This window comes from Gobius niger, assembly GCF_951799975.1.
Source record: "Gobius niger genome assembly, chromosome: 22".
Classification (NCBI taxonomy): domain Eukaryota; kingdom Metazoa; phylum Chordata; class Actinopteri; order Gobiiformes; family Gobiidae; genus Gobius; species Gobius niger.
In genome coordinates this window covers 16,943,394-16,963,694 of record NC_136873.1, presented here as the reverse complement: position 1 = coordinate 16,963,694, position 20,301 = coordinate 16,943,394, and the positions used below count along the sequence as shown (strand labels likewise).

The 20,301-nt window shown below is 43.4% G+C and overlaps 1 protein-coding gene across 1 annotated transcript in view; it reads right to left on the bottom strand.

Moving 5' to 3' along the window:
• Window positions 1-247: 247 nt before the first annotated feature.
• The window catches only part of LOC306981360 (ras-related protein Rab-3A), a 36,500-nt gene continuing 16,446 nt past the window's right edge, over window positions 248-20,301 (bottom strand). The window contains exons 2-5 of the mRNA XM_079580958.1: window positions 18,822-19,046; window positions 4,677-4,795; window positions 3,316-3,440; window positions 248-625 (exon numbers count right to left, since the gene is read on the bottom strand). Coding sequence (XP_079437084.1) covers window positions 435-625; window positions 3,316-3,440; window positions 4,677-4,795; window positions 18,822-19,046 — 660 coding nt within the window. The 3' untranslated portion in view covers window positions 248-434. The remainder of the gene's footprint in view (window positions 626-3,315; window positions 3,441-4,676; window positions 4,796-18,821; window positions 19,047-20,301) is intronic.

The window sequence follows — 20,301 nt, the reverse complement described above, 5'->3', positions numbered from 1 at the left end:
CAAAATTAACACTGCTTCACCCACATAGCTTCAGTGTGATTGTGTGATTGTGTGGTGTGACAGTGGTGGTCAAAGAGGCCACATCTCTGTCAGACACAGGGCAGCTGTGGCCACAGGAGCACACAAAGAAATGTTTATCTGGGCATTTTCGACTGAATTTAGACTGAATTACGGGCGCCATCTTGATTTTGTTTTGAATATGGAACACATGAAGCCGAAAGTACACAAACCACACTTCTAACTGTAGATCTCATCAGTGCAGGGTCTGAAGGGGGTCTGAATGCGGCGTTGTAAACGTGGAGGATTGGGATGGCACTGTGAGGCCTTCTTTACCCACACACAGACACAGAGGAGGGGACCAGAGCACACAGGGCTGGACAGTGTCTGAAACAGTGACCCGTGCTTCAGCCAGTGTCCCGCGCTCAGGCGGAGAGCTAACATGCACAGTCCTGCCGCGGGGGGGCCGGCTGCTCCGTCAGCTGGGGCCCCTGCTTGGCCCCGGTCACCGCGGGGTCCCCGGCGTCCAGGCTCTCCGACATCTTGTCGCAGATGATGTCCACCAGCCGCTCGAACGTCTGCTTCACGTTGATGTTGTCTTTGGCGCTGGCCTCGAAGAACTCGAAGCCTGAGGAGAGAGAGGGCGGTCAGCGAGGAGGCGGGGCCGGGACGCAGAGGTCACATCAAGACACGGTCACAATGACAAGGACAGTCAGTCAGTACATTACTAAACCACAAAAGCTTTGGAGAAGATGGTGAATGGTCAGATGTTTCAGGTTGAAACTGCAATAACTGAGAGCTCTGCCGCCCTCTAGTGGCCATGTCCAACATTATTATATCGTCCTCCTTATTTACTCATGTTAAAACTTTTTATAACAAAAAAAAAACAGAAATGCACTCATCTAGATATGATTGTATACAGCATAAAGAGCCTATCATGTCTTTTGTATTAATATCTTAAAGTTTTTTGGGCGCTCCAGCTCCAGATTCTCCTTGTTAATGGAAATGTATTTATTTTATTTATTGATTTGATAGGGACGATGCATATTGATGAACAGTTGCACATGAGCTCTGTAAATATGCCAGATTATAGCGGGGATGCTAGTTTCCATCTGTGGTCCCGAGGCAGGCAGCACATACACAATTTACAATTAACATAATGTGACAACAATAAATGCAGTAACAACTAAACGTGTTCACAGGCCTGGTTTTCCTTTAGCCACAGTTTAAAACGTGCTTTAAAAGTGGCCAGAGTTGGAGTCTCTCTGACTGATAAAGGTGCCTTTTACAGACAGCACAGTCTGTCCAGAGGAGGTTCTCCTGTGTGGAACCTCACAGTCACCGACTTTGGCTTGATGAAATTCTGCAATGGAGGCGGAGCAAGTCCATGCAATACTTTATATACAAGGCAACCATATTTAAAATGAATGAAGTGATCCAAATTGAGTAAATGATGCTTCTCTAAAACAGTGCAGTGGTGAAAGGAGAACGGTTTCTTGATTTTTATGGCTTTTTTAAAAAGAGACTCAATGACCTGAATGTGAATGTAAGTTTCTGCTGAGGGCAGAGCTGAATTCCCGCAGTGACATGTATCAGTGTTCTTGTCTATTAATGAAAATGTAAGGGAAAGTAAAAGAGTAGCATGTCAGACTGTGAGCTCAGGTGTGTGTGATACGGGACAGTGTCAGCTGGCTGCTAGTTCCCGCGCTCTTATCTGCAGCGAGAGGGGCCTGAATAACCACGTGCTGATAAAGCCCTGTTTGGAAAGGTGTCACCGGAGCGGGTCTGACGCTCTGCTGAGTGATAGGAGCTGGATGTGAACGAACAGGCGCAGGCTGTGACCTTCCTGGTGCCGCAGTTCTAAATGTTTGAGTCATGACTGACTCTGGTGCCCTCAGGTCAGCAGCTCAGCTGAAGCTTGTGGCCCCTCAGACACAGCGAGGGGACAGTGGCTTTTCTGTTGCTGCCCCACGCCTTTGCCTATCGAGATTAGACAGACTCAGTCTCTGCCTGTTTTTAAGTCACTTCTTAAAACACATATTTTTTTACTTGCCTTTGAAAATGTTTGATTTGATGTATTATTGTTTTTGTATATATATATTTTTTGTTGCCTATATGTGTGTTTTTGTGTACAGCAGTGTTAATTTTGACAACATATTTTAATTTAGTTTTAGTCTTAGTCTTTTGACTAAAATGTAATGTCATTTTAGTCGAGAGTTAGTCGAATGTTTTTTTTCAATTTTAGTCTTGTTTTAGTCGACTAAAATTACATGTCAATTTAGTCGACTAAATTTAAGACTAATTTAATCGACTTATATTTATAATATTCATAATAATCATGTATAATCTTGTTCCTCTGCTTCATGTTGCTGCTCCACATGAACAAAGCTCAGAGCTGATCCTTTGGCAGAGAATTTGAATATGAGAATCTGAGGCTCTTGCAGACGCTCAATAGAAGTTTGGATGATTTTAGTCTCTCCTTTTCATTTTTATTTTGTCTTATTTTAGTCGACTAAAATATCTGGACATTTTAGTCACAGTTTTAGTCTCATGAAAAACTTTTAATTTAGTTTGAGTCCAATTTTAGTCGTCAAAAATATCACTTTGACTATAATTAAGACTAAATATTTTAGTCGACGAAATTAACACTGGTGTACAACACTTTGGCCAAGCTGTGAAGTTTTAAAGTGCTTTATAAATACAGTTGGTATTATTGAGAGGAAAAAAATGCAAAGAATCTCTACAAACCTGACAATATCATATTAAAAACACACACACACACACATTACAATAATCAATAAGATAATGCTTTACAAAAAGGGACATGTGAGGTCATGAGTCGTCTTGAAATACTCATTAATTAACACGATTAATTCATGCAATGAACTCATTAATGATAATAATGAATTCTTTATGCGGAAGAAACAAGATGTGGCAAGGACCAAGCACTGTATAAACATCTAAAAATGATAATTTCATTCATGATGATGATGATGATGATGATGATGAATTAATGATTATTAATGAGTTGATTGCCTGAATGAACCATGTCTCAGCCTCTCCCTGACTGACGACAATCTGCCCGCAGACGCAGAGCCCGTTTGACTTCCTCGTATGGACTCTATTCATTATTCATAGAACTCGTCTCACGTCTACAACAAGAATAAGTTTCCGTTCACTGTAGAGAATGAAGAGCTGGACGTCTCTGATCTGAGACCAGTTTTGACATTACATTATAACAAAGCACAGCATCATTTTCATTTGAATCAGTAAAAAGGATTGTATTATCTAACAGTGACTTTCTCATGTGGGACTCACCCAGATGTTCGGACAGCTGGCGCCCCCTGTCTGCGCTCACCATGCGCTCGTCATCCATGTCGCACTTGTTCCCCACCAGCAGCACCTGCGCGTTGTCCCACGAATACGTCTTTATCTGGGTGGACCTGGGGGAGAGCAAACACAAACCCCGCCCACTCAGTATTCTGCAGTGCCAAGGTAAGTACTACCAAACTAGTACTAACAGATAACACACAGTACCTGTAACTTTTTAGATCTCTGGGTACTTTGTTTCCAAAAGCTACTAAGCAATTACTAGCTTTAATTCGTTTATCTATCTTTATTTTATTTCTTTATTAATCAAAACACTATGATGATATTTTATGTTTTCTGGACAGTCATAAAAGTACAAATGATTTCAAGTACGCCTTGATTAAAGAGAGGTCCCTGTTTCACACCTGCCCCCTGCTGGCCAGCCCTCACACCTGCGCAAGCAAACTGAGCAGCGCGGCCTGATGACATCATCACACAGCGCCGTTTGTTTTGATGTCAGACAAAGGCGAAGGGAAAAATAATCCCAGCGGTTCTGCTTTGCAAAAAAAAAAAAAATTTTTTTTGAAAAAAAATAAAATAAAGTGAAAAAAAAAAATGAAGAAAAATTATAATACAATTTTCCCCCTTAAAAAATAAAAAAAATCATAATCGATTTTTTGCGATTATGCTAATTTTGTAATCGAAATCGTAATTGAATTTCGATCTCCCCTTCTCCCCTGTGATTTCTTTAATCTTCTTTAATCAGTGATCGGACATATCGTATTTTTTTCAGTATCGGCTCTGATATCCGATATCAGTGTCGGATCGGTGGATACCTCATTAAAAGACAATTTTAACCTCTTGACCCCCACCTGAACCGGGCACATTTTCTCCAGTTCGGCTTTACGTGAATCTAAAAGCATCTTGAAAAAAAAAAAAGGTTAAAATAGTGACAAAAACGCAAACAAAAATGTTACAAAAAGCGCAAGAAACATGACTGAAAAAGAGATGAAAACGCAACAAAAAAGCCACAAAAGAGCAAAAAAAAAGTGACAAAAGATCGACAAAAACACATACAAAAAATCTATGAAAAAGCAACAAAAATGACCAAAAAACTTTGAAGACAAAACAAAAATGTACTACTAATACTTCCAGCACCGGGAGGAGGGCAGGACTGTATGATCATTTTTAATCTTCTATATTGATTGGGCACAGAAAAGAGATTAAAATAGGCTCTCGGTGCATTGCTTTACCTTTAGCCTGGATTTATTTCTACCAATGAAGTACTCCTGCATCAGTGAGTTCAATGTATTCCCAGTATATGCAGTACTTGACCGGCGGGCCTGTGTAGGTGCTCAGCGGTGACGTACCAGTCCTGCACAGCGTTGAACGAGTCGTCGTTGGTGATGTCGTACATGAGGATGAAGCCCATGGCTCCTCTGTAGTAGGCCGTGGTGATGGTCCGGTAACGCTCCTGTCCCGCCGTGTCCTGCCGAGACAAACAGGAGAGGCGGTCACATTACAGACAGGGCTCCTCTCCATGTCAAGGAATTCATTTAGCTTGTTGAGACCCCAGGGCGACCCTCGGAAGTAAGGCCGGGGGTCCCAAAATCATTTGCTTTGACACATTAGATGAGGGATTCTAAAACTTTAAATCAAAACAAAAACAAACAGAATAATATTATTTTCCCAAAATCAAAAGTGCAGTAAAACTGTAAACATTTAAATGAATAGGCCACCGTTTTTACGTGCTGAGATATGTTCTTACCTTAGCTTTGACGAGTTCTTTAGGACCTGTCTGATCTTCACCCGTGCCTTCAGTCACGTAAACACAGCACAGACGGCGTTAGCATTGTTTAATTTTGTGTAATTATACTTTGTAGTGGAACACTTCACGTAACCATATTTAAATAGGGAAAACGTGGAAGAGCTTGGTAGCTTCTATCTTGACCTGTTTTGGAGCTATAGAGGAGAGAGGGAGAGGCTAAATGCTAATGCCGTCTGCGCTGTGTTTACGTGACTGAAGGCACGGGTGAAGATCAGACAGGTCCTAAAGAACTCGTCAAAGCTAAGGTAAGAACATATCTCAGTATGTAAAAACGGTGGCCTATTCATTTAAAGCTACTCTAAGTGATCCCGTTTTGCCGGTCCGGCACAGCTGCATTTCCATCAAGCAACGCTAGATGCGCCACCATGTGCGCCACACTCACAAACAGCAGGAGAAGACCAGCGCCCCACCTCCCTCACCTCACAGCACACCCCCAACACACACGCCTCACCCCCACACCATGTAAACACAAACACGTGAACAAGAGAGCGCAAATGTTGGAAGCAGCAGGCGTAGCAACAGTTAGCGGCTAACAGTTTAGCATTATGATAGAAGTTTACAAAAAGATGGGGAGCTGATGAACATGTGACCTGCTCTGATGCAGATGAAATCCTCATGAAATGTCCGTTTGTTTATTAATCAAATATCTACAGGAGCTGTCAGGTCTTTTTCCTCCTTATGATCACAAAGCAAAGCAGCACCGGAGGATGATACTTCCAAGGGTTCAGAGAAAAAAAAGTTCTGCGCTGTAAACTTACTTCTAAATGGAAATATTATGTTCTAAATGCCAAAAAAAAATTGACTTTCATGAAAGTTGCAGCTTATCAAATAAATGTAAGTCTCAATTATGTGTATTTATTTATTTATTGGTGGAGCAGAGCAGGGTTCACTACTCCACCTACTCAATTCAAAAATTCAAAAAGACATCACATGAGGCAGCTTTAAATAGTAAAAATGTCAATTGCATTTGCAACTGGAATCATTTAGTCATCAGAGTGCATTCTAACATAAGCAAAAAGTGCATAATATTTGAATAAAAAAAATAAAATCAAGAGTAAAAACCAGTCCTATGATGAACAGAGCACATTCACTATGATATAGTTATTTCCAAAATAACTTTTACTTCATATTTCAGTTTAGAATTAGCCCAATGAAGCCTAGGCATGAATTCAACATGGAAGACTAATTTCGCGTCTGCAAAGATCACACCTCCACCTAAGCCTATCAGCGCAGAGCCACACCTTTGTCACAGCCAATCATCGCCCTCGGTCCTGTGTTTAAGCCTCCAGCATTCACGGCTCGTCCGCTTCCCAGCTGTGCTAAGACCCACCTCCACCCCTTCACCGCCTCTTCTGTCCCACACCACTGGTAAAGACATCCCTAACGTAAACCTACCCATCCACACTAACTTTAATCCATATCCATGTCTACTGTCGGGGTCCATCCTGGTTGAAATCACTCAAAAATGTCAAAAAAGTGATGACAGCACGAGGAAAAAGAACAGTTTAGATGAGTTTTGTAAGTCTTAGCTTTGAAATGAGGCGTTACACTGGCATATAGGCTGTACTCTTTTAGATTTGGGTCAAGCTGAACTGGAGAAAATGCACTTGGTTAAAGGGGGCCTATTATGCAAAATCGACTTTTTCAAGCTTTACATCATGTTATTAAGTCATTCCCTCATTAAAACCATGCCTGAAGTGTTGCCTTGGCACATTCACGTATTTTCGAGTAATCTGTAGAAACTCTGATGGCGGCCATTTTATGGATAAAACGCCTGATTCCTTCAGGAAACGCCCTCGACCTCCAGGATACGCCTCCGACCTTTCGTCACCAGCCGAGTAACCAACCACTGCTCCTCAGCAGAACCCCCTCCCCGCAGTGTCTAGCCCTAAGATGTAAACAGAGTCATCATGGAGGATTAGCTTCATGTGTTGTGAACCGGAGCCACAGCAGACTTTTACAAAGACACACATCAGTGTTTCTGTTACCGAAACACCCAGGATTAAAACCGGTGACAAGAACACTTATTTCAGTGTCTGGTTCTGCGCTGGGCCTTGATGATGCACAGAGCCTCCGGAGAAAGCTAATGCTAAGCTAAACCTCGAGTCATCACGTGGAAACGAGAAATATGCACAAATAAAGTCAATAAAACCACCACACACATAAAGAACCGTTTAACAATGATCACACACGGAGCCTGGCTTGTTGATTTGGAAGTTTATTGCTCACATTTCATCTACAATGGGTCATAGCCGAGTGGTTTTCTCCCGGAGCTAACAAGCTAGCCGCGACAAGCTAACGGGAAAATTCACTGAATACAAGCAAATTATGCATTGAAAACGTTACTAAAACAGGCAACTGCTTGAAGCAGCCTTTATGATGATGACACACTGAGCCGGGCTTGTTGATTTCGTAGTTTATTGCTCACATTTAATCTACAGTGAGTCGTAGCCGAGTGGTTTTCTCCCGGAGCTAACAAGCTAGCCGCGATAAGCTAACGGGAAAATTCACTGAATACAAGCAGCATATTATGCATTGAAAACGTCACTAAAACAGGCAACTGCTTGAAGCAGCCTTTATGATGATGACACACGGAGCCTGGCTTGTTGATTTCGTAGTTTATTGCTCACATTTCATCTACAGTGAGTCGTAGCCGAGTGGTTTCTCCCGGAGCTAAGGCACTATTAGCCGCGACAAGCTAACAACCTTCACCTTCACAACATTCATTGAAAACAGGCAGCATATTATGCACAAATAACGTCAATAAAGCCGGCAACTACTCGAAGCAGCCTTTACGATGATCACACAATGAGCCTGGCTTTACACATTTGTGGTTTATTACAGACTTTTCATCAACAATGAGCTGTAGTCGATTATAACAAGCTAACGGGTGACCTCGAAAAACCATTGTCCACCTGCACAGATAATGTCCGTCTTTGAATCGTATGGGCTCCTGCAGATCCTGGTGTCGTCCATGGGGGTATAGTTAGAGATCCATAGGGCATGGCAGATGCAAAGAGAGAGCCTCCAAACAGCAGTTATTTTTCAGGCAAGAGCCCCTTCCAAGCGTCCGGTGTGGAAGGTTCGTTTCCAAATAATATCCTGTGTGGCCATTGTTCACAAAGTGATAAACAGTAGCTCCTTTCCAACAATAAAAATTAAAATGCACCGATCGTAGTTTCAATACAGTTGAGACAACGAGCGCAGTGTTGTTGTGATGCCACAGACAGCGTGTGGAGGGGGCGTGTCGGAAAGGGTCAGAGGTTCTTAAAGAGACAGAGGCCTATTTCAAGTCATTTGCTAACGCCATTTTGAAAGAGCAATTTTATATAAGGCAGTTATTCTAATTTACTGCATTGACAGACCAACAGAAGGTTTCGTCATCATTGTAGTGTGCTATAGACTGGTGCTATGTGGCTGAAAAAAGCATAATACCCCCTCTTTAAGGCTTTTAAGCACAAATAAAGGTGGCTCACTTTGGCGACCTTGGCAGAGAAAATATTGACCCCTGGCATAAACCATCATTCACATCCTGAACCTAAATCCGCACTCCCCTGCCTGGTGCTGAGCTGTAATCGGGTTCTCCTAAATTGCCCCGTGTCCAGGAGGCGCCGCGCCCATTGTCCGCCGCCGCTCTCTGCGTAAAACAAAGCCTTCTCCCGTTCCCTCACCTTCGCGGGCGCGGGAGTTAAGGTTACCTCGCTCCGACCCGGCGGACACGGCGGCGCAATCGTCTCGAGTGTTTCGGAAACGCGACACCCCCTGCTGCTCCGACCCGGTTCACGTTGTCGCAAGCCCGGATCAGAACTCGGAGATCAGGAAGTGAGGACAGGGAGGAGATCAACCATTGGTAGAAAGTAAAGCTAAAGTACTCGTATAGAAGTATTATGAAAGCTGCTGATCCAAGTTACAGGCTGCTGCTTTAAGGTGAGACCAAGGGGTTAGGAATGCGCTTCTCTTTGGTCCTCATGGCTTGGTCCTCAAGTGCTTCACACCTTTTTGCCCATTTAAAGGCCCACTGCGTAACATTCTAGACTATACTACAGTGTGGACATTCGGATACAGCCTATTAGGGTGTATTGGTGGCTCCGGTCCGGTGGCAGTCGAGTTGCAATTGTGGTTTTCTGGGCAGAGACACCAGGGGGAGAAGAAAGACCCCCCCCAATCACCCATGAACACTTGCATCACCCCTAGAGGGACTACGAAAGGATTCATCAAGGTAAACAAGTCACTTAGTATTGCTTGAACCTCCACGACTGTATTTTGGATCGCCGCGGCTAGCAACTGTATGCTAGCGCTAACGGCAACTGATCAAAGCTGGGACAGAAACTATTGTATCACCTGTCAAGCATTGTCTTAAATGACTTGAATTGAGGAAATGTATCTTGTTTTGAGCGTTTTTCGCTAATTTAGACATTTTTCCTGATCGGACCAAGTTTACTTTGCTTGTTTGAGGACATTTCAGACCAGTTCTAGGGTAAATCTCGCTTGAAATAAGAAAGTAAAATTGCCAATGAGCTAAGACCGTTTTTCTTACCCCATTGGCAAAGAAAATGACCTGAAATAAGAACGAAATGTATCGAAACGAGTCAGAAACATCTCAGAACAAGTGAAATAATCTAGGAAAAATGCCCAAGAGCAACTTACCGAGTCAAAACAACTAAAATTTGGATTATTATGCTCAAAGTGAGATGTTTATACTGATCTAGTTGATTACTTTTTGCAGTGATAAAGTAGTGGTCAAGTGTTTATGTTTTTACAGAAATATAAACCAGACATTTGGAAGAATCGGTCAAAAATATGGGCCCAGAATATCGCCATCGGCCTTAGAAAGACCCTCTTTCAAATGTTAAGCTTTGCCCGATTTCTGTCTTTGCTGAAGCAGAGACGCCGAGTTCTTCTTCCACATTCCGATTTCCAAAGACAATGTATGCACACAGTCGATAGCGCATGACATTTCCCGATCACAAGTGGATTGGGTAACGTCTATTTTTACCCCGTCCTCTCTCTTCTTTTTTTTCTCTCTGATCTCCTCTCGACGCCAAAGCTCCACAGGCCGCCGTCGACCAAAGCGCTGACCCCGAGCCCTGTGTGGGCAGCACTGAGCCGGCCTGCCTCCAGTGGAGACAATCCAGGTTAAGCACTTCAGCAACCTTTCTTTTCCTCAAATGTGTTACTTTTACATAACGTCAACAGCAGAGTTCTACGTATGCGTCAGTGACATTTACATAAGCTGACTAAAATGAGACTAAAACTAAATGAAAGAGCTGTGACTAAAATGTCTAGATATTTTTCATCGACTAAAACAGTGGTTCTCAACCTTTTAGAGCCGCGACCCCCATTGTAACAGTTAATTAGGACCGTGACCCCCACCCGGGTCAGACCATGGGAAAAACTGGGACATTTTAACCCCTTAACTCCCGCCTGAACCGAGCACATTTTCTCCAGTTTGGCTTTACCCCAGTCCAAAAGCTTCTGGAAAAAAGCTGTGAAAATAGCGACAGAACTGAGACGAAAACAATGATGGAAATGTGACAAAAAAGTGAGAAAACATTGACAAAAAAATGACGAAAAATGTATGAAAAAATGGCAAAAATGTCACAAGAAATGACCAAAAAATGACAAAAATGTGACAAAATGTGATAAAAATTTGACCAAAAAATGACAAAAATGTGACAAAATGTGACAAAAATGTGATAAAAATTTGACCAAAAAATTACAAAAATGTGACAAAATGTGACACAAAAATGTGACAAAATGTGACACAAAAATTACAAAAATGTGATAAAAATGTGACAAAAAAATTACAAAAAATTGACAAAAATGTGACAAAAAATGACGAAAAAATGATGAAAAAGTTACAAAAATGAGTTGAATACCCAACAAAAAAATGATGGAAAAAAAATCTGATGACGTGAGGAAAAAGATCCTCTTGGTTCAGGCGGGAGTTAAGAGGTTAACCTATATAACTCTTAAAAAACACCATAATAATAATATTAAAATATATATTTTATCTATATGCTCTGGCGACCCCCCAAATTTGTCTCGCGACCCCCTAGTGAGTCCCGACCCCCAGGTTGAGAACCCCTGGACTAAAATCTGACACTGAAATCATCCAAACTTCCAGTGACAAGGGATGGGTATCGTTAAGGATTTAGCGACACTACTACTCTTATCGACACTCCTTATCGATCCGGTACTTTAATGGTACTTTTGTCGGTACTTTAAAAGGAAAAAAACAGTTAGATAGAGGCTACTGTATACGTAGGCACTAATCTTTGGCCTATATATATATATTTTAGGGCTGCAGCTAACGACTATTTTGATAATCTATTTGTCTACCGATTATTTTCACGATTAATCGATTAATCGCTTGGCTGTGAAAGGTGCATGGAAATTATATTTTTTCCATTTTTGGACCACATAAAGCTAAAGTGGCGCCGCTTGAGGACATGTTGATGGAGTAAACTTAAAGTAAACATTTGTAGGAGGTTCTTTGTGCTAATTCTGCTTTCTGATTGGACGAGGCAAAGACAGATACTTATGAAATTTACAATGTACAAAACACTGCAGACCCTCACTTTAAAAATAAAGTAGGTTTTCATCCAAAATACATAATTGTCATGTCATTTTTGCTCTATTTTAGTCTGTGTTTACTAGAAAACGATTAATCGATTACTGAAATAGTTGACAACTATTTTAGTAATCGATTAGTTGTCGATTAATCGATTAGTTGTTTCAGCCCTAATATATTTTTATTACTATTTTCCAATTTGCGCATACACTTAAACTAGATGCAAATTGGCCATTTTACACTCACTACTGCCACCTCAGGTTTTACGCGTAACTGCAGTCTCTATATTAAGCAGACCTGTGGTGAACAGGTCTGAGCTCATTCTACACCATAGGACATTACTGGAACATGTAGGGGGAGGAAAATAGTTCATTTTAACATTTTTAAACTAATAATACCAGGAGAAGTTCGAAATCCGCGCAGCAATCTTCACTTTACTGCGCGGATGCCAAATTACTCCTGGTATTATTACGCCTTACAATATAGTTCCCCCTTTTATCCGCTTAGAAAATCCACATTGTTTAATTTTGTGTAATTATACTTTGTAGTGGAACACTTCACGTAACCATATTTAAATAGGGAAAACGTGGAAGAGCTTGGTAGCTTCTATCTTGACCTGTTTTGGAGCTATAGAGGAGAGGGGGAGAGGCTAAATGCTAACGCCGTCTGCGCTGTGTTTACGTGACTGAAGATCAGACAGGTCCTAAAGAACTCGTCAAAGCTAAGGTAAGAACATATCTCAGTATGGAAAAACGGTGGCCTGTTCCTTTAACCGAGCACGTTTTCTCCAGCTCGACTTGAACCCACTGGAAAAAAATGCCATCTTATCTTAGAAAAATAGCTTGATTTGTACTTGAAATAAGACTTTCGATGCTGATTTTGACTAGGTTTCGACTCGTCTTGAAATAAGATTGCCAATGGAACAAGCATAAATTTGCTCCAAATAATACAAATTAACTTGAACGTTTAAAATAAGACAAAAAAAAAACCCGAAATGAGACAAAATGATCAAAGACAAGAAAAATCGGTCTAGTTCCATTGGCAATCTTGTTTCAAGACGAGTCAAAACCGTGACAAAAGCAGCATTAAAAGTCTTATTTCAAGCACTTTTAAGTCATTTTTGTTTTTTCCAGTGCAAATCTAAAGCCTCTTGGAAAAAACTCAGCAAAACAGCCAACAAAAAAAAAAAAAAAAGATACTCTGGCCTATACGCTGTAAGGTCCCATCGAGAAGCTTTTAAATGTGGTTAAAGTTGAACTGGAGACAATGTGCTTGGTTAACGTGGGGGTTTAGAGGTTAAACAAGATCTTTGTTTCCTTTAAGAGGTTAAAGTTTTGAATGATGTTGTGTGTGATTTTGTAACACACCGTGGCTTTTGGCAAAACTGATGTTGCGTCACCTCGTTTTGCAAGAACATTCATTTGGCGTTATTTGAGTGCAGGTTCTCGTTTCCTCTGTTCGTGATTGCCGCCCCGGCGTGTCGAAATGCTGCGCTTGCATTTCAGACCAGACATTCGCCCGCACACGTTCTGTCAGAGCTCGTTTGCATCGTTTACTCGGTGAAAAATTGTGATTCCTTTTGCTCCACGCGGGCTCAGAGCAGCGTGGGGGAGGGGTGTGTGTGAGTGTCATCAGCTCGTGGGACATGTGTAGTGTAGTACAGGGGGAGGGGAGGCCTCTCGTCACTAATGCTCGGCATCATTACATATACTTTATTCACACGGGAAAGAGAATTGGACAAAATGGTAAACTTTTTATTAGAGGATCGATATATCGGCCGGCTGATATATCGGACCGACATTTGGGGATTTTACAATAACGGCTATCGGCTGATTTTGTGCAGATAAAAGCCAATATCTCCGGGACCGAAGCTGATAGAGACTTCCCGTTTGCATTGGAAAGACATAAAAGCGATGAAAAGAAACACGACGTGACGCAACGTGACGGTTTTGTAGGTCTTAGCTTTCAAATGAGGCGTTAAATGGCCTTGAGTAAAACTGAACTGATTAAAGCCAGGGTTGAGAGGTTCAAATGTAGCTTCATAGTTTATCACAGTGAAGACAGTGTAGTCATGGTTTCTCCTCCAGTCTCCTCCTCGTGCACAGCTGGAGCAGCACGTGCACTCCCCCAACCTTTCTCTCTCCCCCCTCACTCCTCTCTCTCCCCTCACTCCTCTCTCTCCCTCTCTCTCCCCCTCACTCCTCTCTCCCCCCTCACTCCTCTCTCTCCCTCTCTCTCCCCCTCACTCCTCTCTCCCCCTTACTTCTCTCTCTCCCTCTCTCTCTCTCCCCCCTCACTCCTCTCTCTCCCCTCACTCCTCTCTCTCCCTCTCTCTCCCCCTCACTCCTCTCTCCCCCCTCACTCCTCTCTCTCCCTCTCTCTCCCCCTCACTCCTCTCTCTCCCCTCACTCCTCTCTCTCCCTCTCTCTCCCCCTCACTCCTCTCTCTCCCCTCACTCCTCTCTCTCCCTCTCTCTCCCCCTCACTCCTCTCTCCCCCTTACTTCTCTCTCTCCCTCTCTCTCTCTCCCCCCTCACTCCTCTCTCCCCCCCTCACTCCTCTCTCTCTCTCCCTCTTACTTCTCTCTCTCTCCCCCTTACTTCTCTCTCTCTCTCTCTCTCCCCCTTACTTCTCTCTCTCTCTCTCTCTCTCTCTTACTTCTCTCTCTCTCTCCCCCTTACTTCTCTCTCTCTCTCTCCCCCTTACTTCTCTCTCTCTCTCTCTTACTTCTCTCTCTCTCTCCCCCTTACTTCTCTCTCTCTCTCTCTCTCTCTTACTTCTCTCTCTCTCTCCCCCTTACTTCTCTCTCTCTTTCTCTCTCTCCCTCTTACTTCTCTCTCTCTCTCTCTCTCTCTCTCTCTCTCCCCCTTACTTCTCTCTCTTTCTCTCCCTCTCCCCCTCACTTCTCTTTCTCTCCCCCCTCACTCCTCCCTCTCCCTCCCCCTCACTCCTCTCTCTCCCCCTTACTTCTCTCTCTCTCCCTCTCTCTCTTCCCCTCACTCCTCTCTCTCCCCCTCACTCCTCTCTCTCCCCCTTACTTCTCTCTCTCCCTCTCTCTCTCCCCCCTCACTCCTCTCTCTCCCTCTCTCTCTCCCCCTCACTCCTCTCTCTCCCCCTTACTTCTCTCTCTCCCTCTCTCTCTCCCCCTCACTCCTCTCTCTCCCCCTTACTTCTCTCTCTCCCTCTCTCTCCCCCCTCACTCCTCTCTCTCCCCCCCTCACTCCTCTCTCTCTCCCCCTCACTCCTCTCTCTCTCTCCCCTCACTCCTCTCTCTCTCCCCCTCACTCCTCTCTCTCTCCCCCTCACTCCTCTCTCTCCCCCTCACTCCTCTCTCTCTCCCCCTCACTCCTCTCTCTCTCCCCCTCACTCCTCTCTCTCTCCCCCTCACTCCTCTCTCTCTCCCCCTCACTCCTCTCTCTCCCCCTCACTCCTCTCTCTCCCCCTCACTCCTCTCTCTCTCTCCCCTCACTCCTCTCTCTCTCCCCCTCACTCCTCTCTCTCTCCCCCTCACTCCTCTCTCTCCCCCTCACTCCTCTCTCTCTCCCCCTCACTCCTCTCTCTCTCCCCCTCACTCCTCTCTCTCCCCCTCACTCCTCTCTCTCTCCCCCTCACTCCTCTCTCTCTCTCCCCTCACTCCTCTCTCTCCCCCTCACTCCTCTCTCTCTCCCCCTCACTCCTCTCTCTCTTCTCTCTCCCCCCTCACTCCTCTCTCTCTCTCCCTCTCTCCCTCACTCCTCTCTCTCTCCCCCTCACTCCTCTCTCTCCCTCTCTCTCCCTCTCTCTCTCTCTCTCCCCCTCACTCCTCTCTCTCTCTCTCTCTCTCCCCCTCACTCCTCTCTCTCTCTCTCTCTCCCTCTCTCTCTCCCCCTCTCTCCTCTCTCGCTCTCTTCCGCTCCAGTCTAAGGTCGTGTTACATAATGCAGTGCACCGCGGGCCACGCAGCGGCTTATCATCATACAATACACACAAGACCCACTATGTAAACATGGAAGCACCGAGACCAACGCCTTCCATCAGGGTCCGTCACACAACATCTGATGAGTCATGTCCAGTATTAGTATGTTATGAATAGATTTGCAATTCATGTTTTCAAATCCAGACTTAGTGGGCATTTGAAACATATCCAGGAGTAGTTTGGCATCCGCAGAGTAAAGTGAAGATTACTGCGCGGATTTTGAACTACTCCTGGTATTATTACGCCTTACAATATAGTTCCCCCTTTTATCCGCTTAGAAAATCCACATTGTTTAATGTTGTGTAATTATACTTTGTAGTGGAACACTTCACGTAACCAAATTTAAATAGGGAAAACGTGGAAGAGCTTGGTAGCTTCTATCTTGACCTGTTTTGGAGCTATAGAGGAGAGAGGGAGAGGCTAAATGCTAACACCGTCTGCGCTGTGTTTACGTGACTGAAGGCACGGGGGAAGATCAGACAGGTCCTAAAGAACTCGTCAAAGCTAAGGTAAGAACATATCTCAGTATGGAAAAACGGTTGCCTGTTCCTTTAAAGTTGTTTTTAACGTATCTAAAGTGCAATGGTACGCTAGCTTGTTCTGCCGCCCCTATATGGAGGTACTGCAGCAATGTTGGCCCCTAGCGTCATGGTCATGAAGCAGCGCAACCAGCGGCCATTGGTCCCATCTCAGCAACGACGGCGCGCTACAATAAAAAATAGCCCCAGAAAACACAAAATAAAAATAAAAATAGCAAGCAGCTGAAAAAATAAAGGGCCCGTCTGTTAGTATAAATACTTTTCAATTGTTTTATTTTTGTGGTCCTACACTGACCGAGCACATATTTTGGAGGTGAGGAATGCTATGGTGGTATTAATACTTGTGCATGTTTCGACTCGGTTTGTGGTTCATATCTCTGTCAGTGCTGGTGCCGAAAAGTGGCGACAAATTCAGAAACCACGTGTGATAAAGCAGAAGTGGACAGGTTTGATTGTGATTCATGGCGCAGTCTTCCATAAAATAATAAAGCTTGCTAAAGTTGACACTCTGTGCTGTGTGGATGGAGGTGAGAGGATGATTTGTCGGTGTAAAAACAGTCACTTTGTTTTGTGTGGGAAGGTGTTGGCTGGAGTTCTATGGTTGTGAAAAGTCGCAGGCTAATAAGACAGTAATAAGTAAGTAACAGTAACAAGACTACTTCTATGACAGTTCAACCTAATCTAACTCTACACCGTGTTCCAAATTATTATGCAAATTGTATTTCAGTGCCATTTTTCAATGAAACTCATGGATGGTGTTGTGTCTCGGGACTCTTTGAGAATCACTTATCAATCTCAGACGCCTGTGATGATTACTTTGTCAGGTAAGTCCAGTTCAGGGAAAAACTGCTGAAAAAGGACGTTCCACATTATTAAGCAGATCATCGTTGTCAAGCAACATGGGAAAGAAAAAGGGTCTCTCTGCTGATGAAAAGCGTGAAATAGTTGAATGCCTTGGACTCGGTATGAAACCTTCGATATTTCCCGAAGGATCAAGTGCAATCATCGTACTGATAAGAGATTTGTGGCTGATTCAGGGCACATACTGGTTTGTGCAGATAAAGGCACAATAGGGACGGTTTCTTGCCAGACAAATACATCAGATTAAGAGAACAGCTGCTACAAATCAGAAAAACAGGTATCTGAAGCTGCTGGTGCCTCTGGAGTCTCCCGAACCTCAAGGTGTAGGACCCTCCAGAGGCTGCAGTTGTGCATAAACCGTCTATCCGGCCTCCCCCAGACTTTTAAGGCGAGACACGGCAGGTGAAAGTATTGATTTTTCACGCAGTGGTCGAAGTGGAGATTTGTATCTATTTTCCTCCCTTTACATCTTAGTTTTCATGTCAGATATAAAAATGACAAAACTCATCCGCATGATGTTTATTTTATGATGTTTTGTCTACGAGGTGGAGGAACCCGGAAGTAGCTGCTGCGCCGCGTAGAAAGGCCGTCTTTCCCGCGGATTTTCATTCATAAATATTGACAGATTTGACATCCACGTGTCCTGCTAAGGGGCCCCGTGATGACGCTTTCACCCAAATATGGTGTTTTTCCTCCTACGAGACGCTGATGCGGAAAAGTGGAAGAACGGGCCGAGCATGAGCACTCGCTACAAAACTTCAGGGCTGGTTTTCTCTGAATGAGAGAAGCCGCACTCGGGCAGAGCCTGAGCCCTTATAGAAGCTCCCACAGACTCCAAACTTTACAGGCTGAGACACAACCATATTTTGAAGGTTTTTTCAGAAGGATTTTTTAATATCTAATTCCTAGCCTGATTTATTCAACTTTGAAACCCAAAAAACAGGCGGAATTTGAGTTTTTACAGATTTTTTCACTGATGATTAGTTTATTGAAAAACTAAACAAAATATCCAAAATCCCCTCTGAAAAATCTTAGTTACTAATATGTCAATAAAATAAAACCATAAAATTTTAAACTGGCTCAATTCATTATTTTGATTTTGTTATAGGCAAATATAGGCAATTTTGGCCATTTTAATGCTCAAAAGCCTTATTTTTATGTGAAAACATTTTTTTCTCATATTTATATCTGTAATGTTCAGCAAACGTTTCAAATTGATATCTCTACATTCCCCCCCCCCCCCCCCTATTCACCTGCAGTGTCTCGCCTTAATTGAAGCTGAAGCAGAAACGGCTGCAGTGACTCAGAAATACATGAAGACTCATTTTCAAACAGTCTTGTTCACTGATGAGGCCGTGTAACCCTGGATGGTCAGATGGATGGAGTAGTGGATGGTTGGTGAATGGCCACCATGTCCCAACAAGGCTGTGACGTCAGTAAGGAGGGGGCGGAGTCATGTTTTGGGCCGGAATCACGGGAAGAGAGCTGGTCGGCCCCTTTAGGATCCCTGAAAGTGTGAAATGACCTCTGAATAATATGTGGAGTTTCTGACTGAACCCATCCCTAGTGGTGACATCATTCAGATACACCAAAAAAACAATCTGTTCTAACACGCGAACCGCGCCTTACCCCAGGTCTAAAGTGCTCTGAGGTTTGAGCGGCTTCACCCCCCATAATGGAGCAAGAAATACAGCCTGCAGAACGACAAGGAACTGTTCATGACGCACACAACAAAGAAGAGAAGATTTCCGATCCTCACCCAGATCTGCAGCTTGATCCTCTTGTCGTTGCGGTAGATGGTCTTGACCTTGAAGTCGATGCCCACGGTGGAGACGAAGGCCGGGGTGAAGGAATCGTCCGCGTACCGGAACAGGAAGGACGTCTTGCCCACGCTGCTGTTCCCGATGATCAGGATCTTAAACATGTAGTCGAAGTTCTGATCGGAGGCCTCCTTCTGCCCGTACGTGGAGTTAGCGGACGCCATCTGAGGACGACACAGAGGGACAGGTTCATAAATATACAAGCTTGGACCAGGAGGGATTTTCAGGTGAGAGGCGATGAATGAGGAAAAAGAATGTGATTATTCTGGAACGGATTTAAATATTGCTCTAATTTTTAATTTGTCTTATTGGTCACATTTTTCATTCCATTAAATTGTGTAAATGTGTAAACCAAAAAGACACACAACGGATTGTCTAAACTCAGCTGATGCTCTACTGTACTTCCGAACATAACTTTTTTTTTGCTGATTATAATTAGACTAAAACTAAATTCAAAGTTGTTTGGGAGACTCAAACTATGACAAACATTTTCATCAACTAATATATGAAAAAAATTGAAATATAAATCAAAAATTAAGTAAAAGAAGAGACTAAAATTATCCAAAACTTCCCGTGTTTAAATTCACTGGCAAAGGAGCAGTTCTGAACTTTGTCCATGTGGAGAACAAATATGAAGCAGAGGACCTTGATTAAATATGATTATAATAAATACTATAAATGCAAATGTGACTAAACTAATCTTTCGTTGTGCAGATAACGAAAGATAAAGGCACAATGAGGACGGTTTCTGCCAGACAAATACATCAGATTAAGAGAACAGATGCTACAAATCAGCAAACCGGTATCTGATGCTGCTGGTGCCTCTGGAGTCTCCCGAACATCAAGGTGTAGGACCCTCCAGAGGCTGCAGTTGGGCATAAACCTTCTATCTGGGCCTCCTCTAGACTTTTAATGCAATTTTAGTCCACTAAAAAGACTGAGACTACAACTAAACACCATATTTTCCGGACTATAAGTAACACTTTTTTTCATAATATGGCAGGGGGTGCGTCTTATACTCCGGAACGACTTATACTGTATGTGATTTTTTTTTTGCTATATGTAATTGCTAAGAAAGAAAGTTCGGAGTGAGCGAGAAGCAGCGGTTACTCTTACCACAAAGAAAACAAAACAAAGCAAATCACGGGCTAAAAGCTCGAGCCACAGCTAGAGGAACGAGTTCACAAATGAGAGCTTGAAAAACGTGCTGCCGGGAGAGGCTTGTCGACGGTGCAGTTACGCCTCCGTGAACAGGCAGTTCCCAAGGCGATTGTTGGAAGTGACACAGAGGATGAAGATTTCAATGGATTTAGTTATAGTTATCTGAACTGTTTATGTGACGTTAACACACCAGACACTTATTTAGTTTGTTGTTTATGCTTCATGTAGCTAACCATCACGTTAGCATTGGTCTGGCCC